Genomic DNA, 16,495 nt, shown 5'->3' with positions numbered 1-16,495 from the left:
TGGATGCTTTCCTCCCATTGAATCTAGGAATGTCTCAAACACCCATTTGAATGTTTTCGTTATTTCATCTGGCAGGAATGCACATGCAAACAAGCATGTGTGTGCATGCCCTATAATTCCAACAAATGGTGCAAACATAGGTTATATCTATATGTCATGTATGTAGTGTCAAAGCTCACACATTCACCATATTCTGCATACCACTTGAGTGATATTCCTTCTCTCCAGAAAAGATTTTTAACCTTCATGTCATTGTCCACTTGGATCCTGTAGTAAAATGTTGGATCTTCTGCTTTTCTTTTTCTGAAGTAGTCCATTGCTTGTGTCATGTCATTACCTGTAACCTCTCTATTAATTTTTGTTCTCGGATTTTGCACATCTTTTGTCTTGTATGGCAGTGTTGTTAATCCTCCTCTCAGGTAAGACAGGATAGCTATCATTTTTCTTGTAGGTATATTGTTGTCATTTAGTGTCCTTATTATCCCTTTCTCCATATCTGCCATGTACTTTTTCCCGCTGAACAACTGATTTCTGCCCTGTGGGCTGAGCTCATGGTTGTGGTCTAAATTAAGTCTAATTACTTTCCAGATCCCCAATGTTTCTTTAACAACCATCACACACTTGCAGTTTGTCCTGACCTGTACATTTGTTTTTCTTTTGGTCTTGTCCTTCTTATTGCCATCCTCCATCAAAGTTTCTTCTGTGTTTTTTTCTTCTTCAGTTTTCTTTTCTTGCTTCCCATAGCGATGACATTTCATTTCTTGCTTGTATATCTCCTTGTTCATGTTCTTTGCTGATGTTCTAGCTACATGTGAAACAACAACTTGAAAACCAGCAAGGAACCCATAAAATGAGAAGAAATAATTGGCATCATCTCTGCTTTTAAATTCTTGTCCAATCTGTGGTGTGTATTTACTGTCAATGTCCGCATTGTTCCCTTCCGCTGCAGCTTGCTGCTCACTTTTTAGAAATTCTTCTATTTCCTCCTCTGTCAGTGGTTGGCTGCCATTTGTACCATTTTCATCATGATGGCCTCCTTCAATTATCTGCATTGATGTAGTTGATGTTTCATCCTGGGCACTTCCACCTGCATCCAGCTGATATGAATTTTTTTAGTTCTAGTTTTTTGTCTTATACCTTATCGAAACAAGCTCAGTATTTGTACCCTATATTATATTATATGATTATATGTTGCATTACCTCTTGTAAATTGATTGTGCTGAAAATTTCATATTGACATATTCCATCATCCATGGTTATGTCATTTTGCTCTTCCTCATGTCTTCCTGTCTGATCTCTCTGAAATAGTTAGGTTCATTAACTCATTTTCATTCTGGCAGTAATTAATTTTTCTAAAACATAGAAATTATTTTATCCCTTTTTACCTGAAAGCTTGTCATCCCGTCTATGTTTGGGCCCATCTCTTCATCTTGTGCATGATTCTGCATTGTGGTTATCCTCATTGACTCTTCATCCTGTGTTTCAATCATGTCATTGTTATTTGATCCAATTGTGCTACTCTGTATCTGCAAATTCTGCATGTCACATATTTTTGTGCACATTAACTATATATAGTATTATTAGAAGCTATTATATATTTATTCCCCTTTTTTCTTACTTGTGATACATGTTTGCCTTTCAACATCTCCAAGTATTGTTGATACTCATCCTGATCAGATACATACAGTGAACTCAGGTTAAAATTACAGTCTATAATTGCAAGAATTTTAATAAATTTGCACTGTCATTTGATTCTTAAACATCTTTTTCATATGTTTTGTACCTGTCTATTGGTTAAAGAGCTTCCATCTTCTTGTAATAGTTTGATCTGGTCCATTAACAATCCTGTGTAGAATCCCTGAAATCATATATATGTTAATTTATAGCTCTTGTTAATTATTTTTTCAGATTTGTTGTTTCTATCTGCTATGGATCAATCAAGCAGGATATACATATATGAATGAAAAGATAAGTTGTTCTTTCTTACCCACCCAAGCTGTTGGTTTTTGTTTGTTAATTGCAAACTATTTGCACTGATGATGCTGGCTAGTTCATATGTCCATGTTTGATTGAAAAGCCTTGTTGAACTTAATTCATAATTGAACATTGGAAATCTTTCTATATCCTGAACTTGATTTCCACTATCTTTGGTCCATGTTCCTGTTCCTGTTCCAATTTTCTGCAATCAAACATGATAAAATTAAACGTGTTTCTAATCTGTTATCATCAGATCCTATATTCTCTTTTTCATAACCACACTAGATCTGCTTGTTTCTTTTCCATATCTTTCAAGACTCAATATATGGTCTACTTACTTCATACTGGTAGTTGCTTTGGCTTGATGTCATCCTCAATTTTGTCGGGAATTGCATCAACTGGATTCGTTGATTTGGCCCCCCTCCACCTTCATCTGCTGAATTCCCATCTTTCTCTTTCATCTGGACAATAGATCCAGTTTTGTCGCCTGGATAGTAGAGCACGAGTCCTGCTCCTCCCTCTGTACGTGGAAAAGGTATGCTTTTGGAGATCTTCTTGTTGTTCAAGTCGCACAGCTTTTTCTACTTGTTTTCTGGGCCTTCTTACTTTCTTCATTTTTCCTGGCCCAAATTTTCTTTTTATTTTGGAGATCGTTCAGCCTTTTGCATTATGCCTGTTATTCTTATGGCCCATCTTATTCTTGGGCTTTTTTTGCTATGTTTTCTATTTGACTTAATCTATTTGTTGGGCTTTTTTTCTCGGTCCATTTTTCTCCAAGCTTTGTGTCCAATTACTCTCTTTAATTGTGTTGGTGGGCGTAGGCTCTTCGAGTCTCGCACCTACTCTTCTCCATCTCTTCATGTTTCCTCTTCTCCATCTGTTCATTTATCCTGTCTTCTCATCTTCTTCTCGGCATCTTCGTTTTGTCAGGTTAGTCTCTTCTTCTCCCCCCTGTCTGTTCCTACTCCTCTCCTTTTTCTCATCTGATATATCATCAGGTTCATTTTTCTTGTGAAGTCAGGTTGGTTTATTGCTCTCTCTGTATCCCCCCTCAAATTCTCTTTTGCTACACTTCCCGTTCCTATCATCTTCTTATCATCAGGGATTATCTTTGTGAACCCTGGGTTCCTCTCCCCTTTCTATTTTCTGTATCCATTCCTCCCCAGTTTCTCATCTTTGATTTGTCAGGTTTGTTTCTTCTTTCTCTCTTATTTGATTTCCTATTTTCGTTTCTTACTTTTTTTAATGTGAATCCTGTTTATAGGATCATACTTATCAGCTTATCTGAAACAAGCAATGGACTGCTTTTAATCATTATCTCTTTTTCTGTAGTGACAACTATTCTAGCTTTTATTTACACATTTTCAGTAACTGTTAATCTTACTATGTTTTGATGTAATTCATAGTTTTCTTTACTGTCTTTTAATTTCATTGTAATTGTAAAATTCATAGTATAAGCAATGTTAAACAATTCTTCACTCTATAATATATCTGAATCATATAATTACTTGTTCACTAGTTACATTCATCTTTTTTTAATCTTTTTGTACTAATTTATTTCTCTACTCAGATAATTTGAGTACAAGGAGCACACTGTGAAGAAATTTTTACATTTTTATCATGGGAGGCCTCAATAAGGTATTGCTTTATAACATTTCAAGTAATTATTGTTTTTTCTACTTACTGTATTCTTATATCTGAGTATAGGTGTTGAGTTCATTTTTGTATTTGTTGTTAGGTCATAATGAAAATCCTTTTGTTTATTATTTTTGGTATAAGTATAATGTGTTTATGGCAATGCTGGTACTCTCTTTTTAAAACCTTAATAGTAGTTGTTAGATACTCATTCTGATCAGATACATACACATTGTAGTGACAGTTCACCTTATTACAAATTATAGTGTTCGCAGCACTGTCATTTATGTTCATTTTGGGTGTAATTAATCAATACATTATGATAACTTTAATATTTCATGTGCTATTTTTCTAGCAACTTTAGTTTCTTCTAGAATTTTGGTCTGTTGGAATCCTTTTTTGGTATAATATGTAATCTGATCAGCTGTCTACTTTTCATAGTGTTTTACTTTGATTATGGAAAAGCATGTTGGTAGATTTAGCAGATCTGTTCATTTTGGCTTTACTTCTAACGTTAAGTTCAGAATTTGTTTTTAATTATGATCTGTTATTTCAGTTTATGATTTAGATGCTTCATGGTGTGTAAATTGGAATATTTAACATCTCACAGTCAAATAATTCAATGTTCTCTATTTTTCAGTTATATGAACTTTGTTGGGATCTCTGCTTTGTAGATGCCCAGACAGGGAGCATGAACAGTAAGAAAGGTGGCAATGAAAGTAAGTGTCGAACTCTCCAATAATGATTAGAAAATTCAACCCTTTACACTGTGGAGAGAGGGGGCTATTTATACCCCTAGCCCTCGGCCAGGTTTTCCTAAATTGCCCCCTCCTAACTCATTTACAGCTCACTCTCAGCCGGTTCCGGGGTAAAATTACAAGGTGAGAGGTTTACAAATCCGACCTTCTCACGTATTCGGGAGGTGTACAAATCCGACATTCTTACATATTCACGTTTTACTTACATGTCTTCAGCCGACGAAGGTTACAATAACCTTCGGGTACCTCCGGGAGTTTGGGCCATGAAGGTTCCATCAATGATCGACCAGCCGTCATCCTCGTTCCCGGCCGCGGGCTCTTTTCCCGAAGGTCTTGATCTTCGAGTTTATGCTTCTGGGTGGCCGTTTGTCACCTTCGGCACGGTGGAAGCGGTACCCTTCGGACCGAAGGCCTTGGTGTTTGCGCTTGCACTTCTGGGTAGCCATCCGTTACCTTCGGCCTTCAGAAGGTGATATCCTTCGGCCCGAAGGTCATGATTTTTGAGCTTGCGCTTCTTAGTGTTCATCCGATACCTTTGGGTACGCTTGGCTCCATTTCGTTGTGGCCCTGCAAACAGGTTAGGGAGCATTTCTGAGGGTGAGGGCTTGACCCGAAGGTCCAATCCCCAACAGTAGCCCCTCGAGGGCGAGGTCCGAAGCCGACGGTCCGAACCCTTGTTAATGAAGAAGATTGCGTGTAACCTTCGGGAAGCTCCCGAGGAAAAACATCTCCCGAACCGGGATCTCTGCTTTGTAGATGCCCAGACATGGAGCATGAACAGTAAGAAAGGTGGCAATGAAAGTAAGTGTCGAACTCTCCAATAATGATCAGAAAATTCAACCCTTTACACTGTGGAGAGAGGGGGCTATTTATACCCCTAGCCCTCGGCCAGGTTTTCCTAAATTGCCCCCTCCCAACTCATTTACAGCTCACTCTCAGCCGGTTCCGGGGTAAAATTACAAGGTGAGAGGTTTACAAATCCGACATTCTCACGTATTCGGGAGGTGTACAAATCCGACCTTCTTACATATTCACATTTTACTCACATGTCTTCAGCCGACGAAGGTTACAATAACCTTCGGGTACCTCCGGGAGTTTGGGCCATGAAGGTTCCATCAACGATCGACCAGCCGTCATCCTCGTTCCCGGCCGCGGGCTCTTTTCCCGAAGGTCTTGATCTTCGAGTTTATGCTTCTGGGTGGCCGTTTGTCACCTTCGGCGCGGTGGAAGCGGTACCCTTCGGACCGAAGGCCTTGGTGTTTGCGCTTGCACTTCTGGGCAGCCATCCGTTACCTTCGGCCTTCAGAAGGTGATATCCTTCGGCCCGAAGGTCATGGTTTTTGAGCTTGCGCTTCTTAGTGTTCATCCGATACCTTCGGGTACGCTTGGCTCCATTTCGTTGTGGCCCTGCAAACAGGTTAGGGAGCATTTCTGAGGGTGAGGGCTTGACCCGAAGGTCCAATCCCCAACAGTAGCCCCTCGAGGGCGAGGTCCGAAGCCAACGGCCCGAACCCTTGTTAATGAAGAAGATTGAGTGTAACCTTCGGGAAGCTCCCGAGGAAAAACGTCTCCCGAACCGGGATCTCTGCTTTGTAGATGCCCAGACATGGAGCATGAACAGTAAGAAAGGTGGCAATGAAAGTAAGTGTCGAACTCTCCAATAATGATCAGAAAATTCAACCCTTTACACTGTGGAGAGAGGGGGCTATTTATACCCCTAGCCCTCGGCCAGGTTTTCCTAAATTGCCCCCTCCCAACTCATTTACAGCTCACTCTCAGCCGGTTCCGGGGTAAAATTACAAGGTGAGAGGTTTACAAATCCGACCTTCTCACGTATTCGGGAGGTGTACAAATCCGACCTTCTTACATATTCACATTTTACTCACATGTCTTCAGCCGACGAAGGTTACAATAACCTTCGGGTACCTCCGGGAGTTTGGGCCATGAAGGTTCCATCAACGATCGACCAGCCGTCATCCTCGTTCCCGGCCGAGGGCTCTTTTCCCGAAGGTCTTGATCTTCGAGTTTATGCTTCTGGGTGGCCGTTTGTCACCTTCGGCGCGGTGGAAGCGGTACCCTTCGGACCGAAGGCCTTGGTGTTTGCGCTTGCGCTTCTGGGCAGCCATCCGTTATCTTCGGCCTTCAGAAGGTGATATCCTTCGGCCCGAAGGTCATGGTTTTTGAGCTTGCGCTTCTTAGTGTTCATCCGATACCTTCGGGTATGCTTGGCTCCATTTTGTTGTGGCCCTGCAAACAGGTTAGGGAGCATTTCTGAGGGTGAGGGCTTGACCCGAAGGTCCAATCCCCAACAAACTTAAGCCAGATGCTTTTAGGAGGGATCTTGTTCTCATGCGCAGTGAAAATTTCAGTTATCTTGGAATTGAAGAAGGCCCTCAGACATGTCTAGTTTTGGCATGGTCAAAAGAAACCAAGCTGACTGATTGGCATATGCTGACTGTTCGTGCTTTGTAGCGCCTTGTTGGATCAAAGGAAGTTCCTGACTATCGCATTGCTGTCGATCCTTCCCGGAACTTTGGTTTTATTTTGTGCCCTGATGAGGACAAGGCTGAAAGACTTCGTGGGCACTATGTCAGAGTTGGCGATGACAAGATCTTCTTTGATATTGTTTCCAGTGTTGGTTACATGCCTTATCTTGATGATGTCAACCAGCATCCAATAGTGTGCAAGATGATTGAGATGAAGCTGTCAAAAGCTGGCACTACAGCCCTGCAAACTTTGATGCCTTATCTATTAGTTTTATATTTAGTTGTTCAAACTATGATCTTTTGCAATATGAATGATCTATCTACTATGCCAAGTTTTAAGTTATTAGTTAAAACTCTGATGCTATTTTGTAATATGAATGATCTCTATCTCTTAATGTATTAGTTGTCTGTTTTATCACATGTTATTATATTAGGTCTTATCTTATTCTCCTATTAACACTGTGTTTTATGCCTATCTATTTATTTGCTACCCCTGTATACAATAAATTTTTTTATTGAACTTTATTTTGTCTTTTTTTTGCTGCCTTTGATTTGACCAGGGCCAGTAACTGTGATTTTGGACACTGATTCAAATATACCAAGGCTATATTCATCCTTTTCTACATTTGATTATTATATTTGACATCCACTTTAAATCGGAATTTGAACAGTTTGACATATTTCTGGTTCATTAATTCACTTGTTTCATCAGTGTGTAGACCTTTTTCAGTTTCTTTGGGACTTACAGTTACTTTAAATTATACTGACAGTGCTTTTCTTAAAAAATGATTGTGGTTATAGTGCTGTCACTTACCCATGTAGTGGTTGTGGTTTTCTGGATTGGTAGAGTATTTATGTAAAGTGTTTTAAATAAATTTCTGCTTTTTTATAACCCAAAGTCATGTTTATGTTACTGTCAGTCATATAAGTTTTGCCTCTTTATGATATTTTTCACTGATCTGTTTAGTTTTCCAGCTTATGATTAGCACATTTAGTAGGTTTTTTATCTTGTTAAGTCGTTGATATTGTTGTTTCATCATTTTTTATATTATTGACAGAGCAGTTCATTGTAAATCACAGTGTGCATAGTACTGTAACTTTAATATATTTTGGGTTGTAAGAAGATCAAATTTTTTTTCTTTAGTAGTAGTGCCCAGAATTTTTTTTATTTTGATTTTATCACTCTCTCTTTGGCATTTGACGGGTTACTCACTATCCCCAAATTTTTTTTTGAAATTTTGGAATCCATAGAAATTATTTGTTTTCTGGAATTTGATTTTTGTTACTGTGTCTTTGGCATTTGACGGGTTGCTCACTATTCCCAATTAAATTTTGAAATTTTGGAATCCATACAAATATTTTAATTTTGATTTTTGTTACTTTGTCTTTGGCATTTGACGGGTTGCTCACTATCCCCAATTAAATTTTGAAATTTTGGAATCGATACAAATATTTTGATTTTGATTCTGATAATTTGTTTTTTTGCATTACATGGGTTTCTAACTTATCTCACAAAAAGTTTTTTGGCTTCATTTTCCGGATTTTCTATTTTATCTTTTCATATTTGTTGCATTAGTTTAATTATAGTTCATTTCTTATAAGTTACTGTGCACTCACTACTGTCATTTATGTAGGTTTTGGGTGTAATTTCTTCATTTTTGTTTTTTTGTTTGTGGCATATATCTGTTTTACAAAAAATTGATTATTTGTGATGCATAAAAATATTTTGAGATTTTAGCTCTCTTTTTCTACTTTTTATTCTTTATTTTTTGTTTTCCGTAATTAGTTTATTTCTTTTGTATTTTTTTTTGTTGCCATTGCTTTCAGATCTAATGGTTCAAAAATTCAGGTGAGGAAGTCCCTTGTTTCACTTGGTTTTTTATTTTGACCACAACTAGGTGAAACAAAGGAATAAGTCACCTGAGTGTTGGAGTGCCTCAAATCACTATATTTACGTTTACAATACGAACCGGGCCGAGGGTTAATATGATCGATCATCTATCGTTTGGCGTTAAGGATGTCATTGCAGAAGCAGAATACAAATACAATTATACAAAGTACTAGTAGGCAATTCTAATTACATGTACGATTACTGATCGATTCAATGTGGCTTTTGGGCTTTTAGCTACCTACTACCCGGGCGGTTGACCGCGGAGCCCAGCAGCACGGGGCGGGCGCCCGTCACTGGTCTCCGCGACCGCAACGCCGCCTTCCACGGTCACGACCAACGTGCCCCCCGCACCGAACAACGCCGGAGCCGGAGCCGGAGCCGGCGGCGGCCGCGCGTCCCCGGTCCCCGCCCCCTTGCCCGGCCGCACCTCCGCTCGGCACACCGGGCACGTGGTCCTGGACCGCAGCCACGCGTCGACGCACTCGACGTGGAAGACGTGCCCGCAGCTCGGCAGCGCGCGCACCTTCTCGCCGTCCGCGAGCTCCGACAGGCACACGGCGCACTCCGTCGCCCCCGACGCCACGGCGCCGCTGGTGGAGGCCGAGGCGGGCCCGCCGCCGCCGTCGGCCTGCAGCTCCGGCTTGCGGCGGTAGGCGGTGACCGGCAGCGCGGCGAGCGCGGGCGCGTCGAGCCCGTGGCGGGCGCTCCTGCCCAAGGAGCGGCGGACGCCCGCGGCCAGGCTGCCCCGGCCGCGCGCCACGAACTGGCAGAGCAGGAGCCGGAGGAGGAAGAAGACGACGGCGAGGATGCCGAGGATGACGACCGACGTGAGCAGGATGCGGCCGCTGAAGCTGTACTCCTGCTGCCGCCGCGTGAGCGGGCGAGCGCCGCCGCCGTCGTACAGCGGCGGGGCGCCGCTCCCCGCGCCGGGGCTCGACATGGATGCACGGACACCCGGACCTGCTAGCTAGTGCTTGTTAAATTGCTTGCGATCGAGAACCTGGCACGACGCAGGCTAGCTAGCTGCTATGTAAGTCTGCCTAGAGTGCGGGACACGTTACTGTGTGCAGCGATCAGGTCAGCGCCGGCTCGTGCTAGGAAAATGTCCGGGCCGACGCGACAAATCCCCACGGCCATCATCAGTTAATTGCTTCGCGCGCGAGAATGGTGGTCGGGCGGCTGGGATGAGCTTGGTTGATCGCCCGGTTGAGCAGATGATAAGTATGTAATTTTTTTTTGTTACGGACACGGTTAATTTAGCCTCAGTTTCAGGAGAGGTTGCTGTCACGTAGGAGTTGATGATACGCGTAGTAGGAATTTAATTTGTAGCTTGTGCTTGAGATTGCTAGCTAGGAAGGGTCGAGGAAGCTTCCGGGGATCAGGAGTCATCAGCTAGGTTTGTTCCTCTCGAAAAAAACAAACAAACAAATTTGTTTGCTTGTGCTGCTGACTCGCAAGCCAGAAGCTAGAGCAACCTTGGACGGAAAGGAGCGCAGAAATGTCGCAGAAAAGAGAGAGTTGAGACAGCCGCAATGTCGCGGGAATTCGAACACGCGTGGCCTCCGGAGGGAAGGAAAGGGAACGATCTGAACACGAGGCGCCGGAGAAAGATCCAGCGCTTTGCTTCGTGGTGGGCGTGTCGTCTCTGCTGCTGATGCGGTGCGTGCAGGACTGCAGGCTAAAAGAAAAAAAGGATCCTGATGCAAGGGTCGCCGAACTCTCCGGCTTCATCAGCAGTGCCGTGCGCGCGTGCAACTGCGCTCCAACGGGGGCCGACTCATCCGCGTTGTGGTAGGCCGGGCCAGGCCGCGACTCCTCGAGCGCGTGGGGAGCCGCTGGCCAGGCAGCGCTGGGCCGCTAGCCCATGGATCGGCGGCGGGCCGCCGTGCTGGTCATGGGCCTCCGGGTCCGTACCCTCACAGACGGCTATACGTAGTCTTCGTAGGGTCTGTTTGGATGGGCCAAAGTTAAGTGCCGAATTTTAACACATATTAGTACTTACATTTTTGTTAAAGTTTTGAGTCTTGGCTAAAATTTAGCTCATCTCATTAGCACTCCCGTTTGGATAGAGTAATGCTAAATTTTAGCTCTTTCAATAACACATTGGCACTTGGATTGGATCCAAATACCCCCTTACTTAGATTGTGGTGGGTTTTACTTCGGCAAGATTTCTCCACTTCGGGCTTGGAAATAAGTCACGTGCTTCAAAATAGGCCTGATAATGACTACAAACAGTGTGTCCAGAGAGGTGGGGCAGGGGGAGAGAGGGAGCCCCACCATGATTGATGGGAGTCCACTAAATGGATGATGCTAGGGTGAGTCCAAGAGGCGTCGATCCTGACAGAGTTGGCTTAGTATGATATTGGTTATCTAGCAGTACTGGATACAACTATATATATATGGATTTCGCTACAAACAGGTGCATAAGAGTGAAATGGAGAATAGGTGCGAAGCAATGCAACTATGCTAATAATATAAAAGTGAACCTCGCATGTGGCCGGTGGCTAGTTGAATTGCTGTGAAAAAAAAATATTACTGGTTGGTGCTGATTTGGCATGAAAGAAAAACGCTGCTGCTGATTGCCAGCAAAACAGAGTGATGTGTTCTCGAAAAGTTAAGAGTTGGCCAGTACAGCGGGTAGGATGCAAAATATATATGGTCGACATCACCGCCCGGTAAAAAGCTTGCAAGAAGGTTAAAAGAGAGCAACGGGGCCTCCGCTTGTTTTGGCGCGCACGGGCCAGGCACAGTTCGGCATGCATCGCTGTGGCCCCGCCGCCGGCCAGGGCTGACAGCAGGATGCGTGGTTGTGGCCGGGGGACCTCCGATCCATCCGTCCATGGCTGTCATGCATGTATGGCCCGTCACCACAGTCACAGGGAGGGAGCAGCAATGGAGGCACCCTCAACCCCCGCCGCGACAAACGAAATGGTTCGGCGCCAGCAACAATCCATCGACGACTGGGCTCGTCTCTGGCAGCAAGCTTGCTGCTGTTAGCCCTGTCCGAATCGACGACGCGTGTTTTTACCATCTCTAAAACACGAAACGTGGGTTCATTCCCTGGCTCCTCGTTGCGCCACGTCGCCCAAAAAAGCAGTGGCCGTCCGATCAAGCCATCCAACGGCCACGGTAACGGGCAGCGCACGCCGGCCTACCGCGCTCAGCTGCCGCGCCTCCCGCCGGGCCACCAGACCTCCCGCCGCGCCTCCGCCTGGCCTGGCCCGCCGCCGGATCTGCCCGCCGCGCGGAGAGGGAGGGAGGGAAGTAGGCACCGGACGCGCTCTGCCGCTGGACGCCGGGATTCGGCGCGCTCCTCCGCCGCCGGCCATGGCCGCCGGACAAGGAGGGAGCGAAGGGGAGCCGCCGCCGCCGGGTCCCGGTCGCCGTGGTGCGCGCCGCCAGATCCACATCCCCGCCGCCGGCCTCGGATCTGCCGCCCATCACCGGCGCCGCGGCTCCGGGCCGCCACCACCGCTCCAGGTCACCGCTTCGGGCCGAGCAAAGGAGGCAGGGACAGAGGAGGGGCGTGCCCGCCACCGTTGCCGTCGTGTGTGGAGGGAGCCGTGGCCAGCACGCCGACGGAGGGAGCAGGGGCCGCGGCGGGGTTTGCCCTCCTTCGGGCGAGCAGCGCGGAAGAGAGGAAGGGGAGCCGCCGCACCGTGCTGGATCCGGCGATGGGGAAGGACGAGCGGCGCCGGCGAGGGGGGAGGGAGGAGCCGCCGCCGCGTGCCTCCGCCTCACCGCTACGCAGCCTGCCTTCGCCTCGCAGCGCGCCGCCGCGGCCTGCCTCCGCCTAGCCACCGCGCGGCGCGCGCCTCCGCCTCGCAGCGCCGCCACGCCTTCGCGGCCCGCCTCGCCGCGCGAGGCCGCGGTGCCCCCACTCCCGCTGATACCCATGAAAGAGGAGGAGGAGAGAGAGGGGGGAGGTGGAAAGATGGAAACAGGGGAGAGTGAGATAGGGTCCCACTCGTCAGTCACGAGTAGAGTGGACAGGTAGAGTAGATTTGAGTACGAAATGTTAATGACTGACTAAGCTAAACAAGTTCTTCTTCCATGTATCATATAAAGTCTCGCATAATATAATCAAATGGTAAAAAAAACATAATTTGATCAACATAGAATTTGATCAAGAATATAACAAATTACAACTTTATTATAGAGCATATTTCAAAATTCAAAACGCTTTCGCAGTTCATTTGTACAAACGCTTACATGCGACCCGTTATACCTACAATATAGACACCAAAACGTCTTTAGAATAAAAAGTGTTCAACACAAAATTTGCTCAGAATTTTAAAATCTACAGCTTCAATATATACTACAATTTCAAATTCAAAACACTTTTACAATCCATCCGCATAAATGTTTACGTAGAATCCATTCTACATACGATTCAAACACCGAAACCTAAAGCTTTGCTACACAACAAACTTTTAAAATAAATGATAACAGAAAAATACTACAACCAAAAAACTAAATATAACAAAAAAAGTTCTATTTCCATATCAAGGGAACCTATGGTCCACAACAATTCTTAAATTTGATGAATAATTAATATTTTTAATCATACAAATAATATATACATTCACTGGGTAAGCCAACCTGGCGCGGCAACCTGACGCCCCAGGTTTTCTAGTGGGAATCGATGAACCATCGATCTATCTTCACTGTACCCATTGCATTCGATCTAGCGGAAATCTGGATGGAAATGCAGACTGTAAAAAATCGTCGCATGAGCTAGAGAGATTAATTTTACCGTCGGTTCTCTGGAAGAGAAGTACATGGAAAAGTTACCGCTGACGACTGTGCGTGACGCTATGCGTGCATGTGCGTTGGCAGTTCTCGCTTTCAGGCTAGTGCTAGCCTAGGCTGCACATACGGACTGCAGCGCCTGGCCCAAGGAGGCCAACACCCACTGTTCGCGGCGCAACAGCCTCACAGCTCACAGGTGACAGCCCACAGCAGCGCTCTCGCCGTCGCCACTCACAGTGAACACCACCCGCCACGCCGCCGTCTGTCGGTCTCCTCCTGTCCGTCGCCGTCGCCCGCACGAAAGAGGCCGTCCCATCACGCACGCACATCCATCCATGGGCTGGCCGTTCCATTGCTGCGGTGCCAGGGTTCATTCATTCACTACTCCCCGCCAGCCGGTTCCCGGCGGCGCCGCTGGTCGGAGGGTGCGCGACCGGTCGGAGGGTGCATGCATCTCCAAGTCGTCGTCGTCGCCCCATCCGGCGGCGCATTGATGCGCGCTCGCACGGCGGCATCACCATTAGTCGGCCGGCCGGCCGGTCTCCGTCGAACGAACGAGCCCGCGCGCGCTAGCTCCACTTGCCCGTACCACGCCATGTGGCGCCTCATTTAGAGCTCTTGGATCAATCACCAGCCGAGCCCGCCGCGCCGGCGCCGGGATGGGCCACGGGGAGCGGGCGACGCCGTACGCGGCCGCATTTACGGCTCTCATGTGCTTCCCATGTCCCGTCCTGCGGCCGGTACAGGGGGATCGATTGGCCGGCCGCCTACGGACGGGAACGTGGCCGGCCTGAGAGCAGTATAGTGGTGGGCGGGAAGCCGGCAGAGAACTGGCATGGCATAGGAGAGAAGGAGACGGGCGGCGTGCTAGACGCCGGCTCAAACGGACAGAGAAGCTCTGCCGCTGTTGCTATTGGTTGAATCAGGAGGACCCACCATCGTCAGGCCATGCGTTGCCGCCGGCAGTCGGCTGGCTTATAAGCCATGCCCTGAGCCGCCGCGCGCCTCCGGCCGTCCGGCCATCATTCTGTCGGGGCCGCCATGATATGATATGATATGATACACCACTGCACCAGCGACGGCGAACTCCACTGCGCCATGCATGCATCGCGGGGGGTGGGGGGGGGGGGGGGGTCCCTGCTTGCGGCGTCGCCACCTGCCCGACCCTCGAGCATGTGCTGCTCCCGGCCACAATCTGAGGAGCCCTTCGTTTCCGGCTACAGTACAGTACGTCGCCGGCCGGCCGGGGATCGGATACATGTGATCGATACGCTCCGGTGGCTGCTTCTCATCTTGAGGCGCCCGGCGGGCCGGATGCCTGCCTGCGTCACAGGGCAGAGCTCCGAAAGCAGCTAGACGCTCCATCTCGGCAGATGCTACAGTACGCGCCACCACAGCCAACATGCATGCATGTGTGTAGCTTTCTTTCCTTGCGTTGCATCTCAAATCTTTTTTCATTCAGGAAAAGGCGCCAGGGATCTGGTTCTTCCCCAAGCTAGAGAGATACATCGTCATAGATGTGATGGTGTGTATTTGTTTGATTGTTCACTTGTCAAGTACATTTTGGCCGCCTCTCTTTTATGTATATGTCATGACTGGATTTAGTATAGATTCGGTAATTCATATGTGTAGTGTATCCTTCTTGAAGGCGACACTTAGGCCTCGTTTAGTTCCCAAAAATTTTCAATGTTTGACCACTAATTAGGAATATTAAGTGTGGACAAACAAAACTCATTCCACAGCCCCCGGGTGAAATTGCGAGATGAATTATGGTCCTAGTGCTCCTTTCACAATCCAACTTGATTCTTATATATTTTCAGCTCAAAAATGTATAAAGTAAGAACACGGCCCTTATTAGATTATCTAGGCTAAAATTTGACACTTGACCAAATTGATAGGTTTATTTAATATGTCTGTCATTAATTAGGATGTTAATTAGTATGGACCACACAGGTGCAGTGATTGCATGCATGGACTCATCACAAAGGCTTGTCCCCTTTTACATGACTTGACTTGACATGGGCATTGTATGTTCTCCTTATTAAGTGGTGGTGTCTTTAAGTTTGTACCTCACAATGAGAGCGTTCTTACGGGGAAACAAGAATTTCCCGGTCTGCTCGCTATTACTCGAAACGAATAATTTCAAGACAAATCTATTCATATGGTTTTTGTATTTTGAAACTCAACAACTTAAAAATATTCATAATTTATATTCCCAATGTTTGACCCAAACCTTATCCAAAATGACTTTCTTTTCGAGTATTGAGGGAGTATGAACTGCCCTATCATCGACGGCTTTCTTATTTCTTTCATGGTTTCTGGCCAAACTAAATCTTTCTTCCTACTCCCTCAGCCTCATGAAAATTACAATCCTAGGTTTGAGAAAAATTCTACAAAGAATGCAATCCTAAAAATTGGATCTCAACTACTTGCCTAATTAAGTGGTCAACAGATTTGATTTGCAAGCCAAAACTAACTACATTTGGACAACAATTGAGGGCATAAGAGTCTTTTGATGCCACCATCAATCGGTTCGAAAAAACTAGGATTGCATTTTTATTTGAAGCCACAATTAATCTGTTCGAAAAAACTAGGATTGCATTTTCATGGGGCGGATGGAGTAGGAAGAAATATTCAGTTTCCAGTAGTATATTAACATTAATGTAATTTGAACAGGTTAATTGTTAGTTCGCATATGGTAAAGTGAATAATAATCTCGGTCATCATTCTAACCTTATATATTGACATTTTCTACCGCTGGTTGGAAATGTATAATATATAGTATCAATTATTAGTGCTAAATGGTACATTTTATGTAGGATCTAAGAAAACTTAAAATGTATAGGATATTATAGTGTAGTTTATTCTGAAAACACATGCATAGTGTGCTAATTACATGAATACAGTTTGTATGTATATATATCCCTCTACAGTGGCAGCAAAATATCTGTCACAAACTCACAATGTAACTTCAGATGCAGGGCCAGGCTAAAGGC

The 16,495-nt window shown here is 45.7% G+C and overlaps 1 protein-coding gene across 1 annotated transcript; it reads right to left on the bottom strand.

Annotated features, from left to right (window-relative positions):
* Positions 1-8,718: 8,718 nt before the first annotated feature.
* On the bottom strand, positions 8,719-9,992 carry LOC120710413 (probable E3 ubiquitin-protein ligase ATL44). Its single transcript, XM_039996102.1, has one exon. It carries the CDS (start codon positions 9,685-9,687, stop codon positions 8,989-8,991), a length of 699 nt encoding a protein of 232 aa, XP_039852036.1. The 5' UTR covers positions 9,688-9,992; the 3' UTR covers positions 8,719-8,988.
* Between the last annotated feature and the right edge of the window lie 6,503 nt (positions 9,993-16,495).

Source organism: Panicum virgatum, chromosome 5K (genome assembly GCF_016808335.1).
Source record: "Panicum virgatum strain AP13 chromosome 5K, P.virgatum_v5, whole genome shotgun sequence".
NCBI classification, from domain to species: domain Eukaryota; kingdom Viridiplantae; phylum Streptophyta; class Magnoliopsida; order Poales; family Poaceae; genus Panicum; species Panicum virgatum.
The sequence above is the reverse complement of the archived record's forward strand: the minus strand, read 5'-3'. Positions and strand labels throughout refer to the sequence as shown.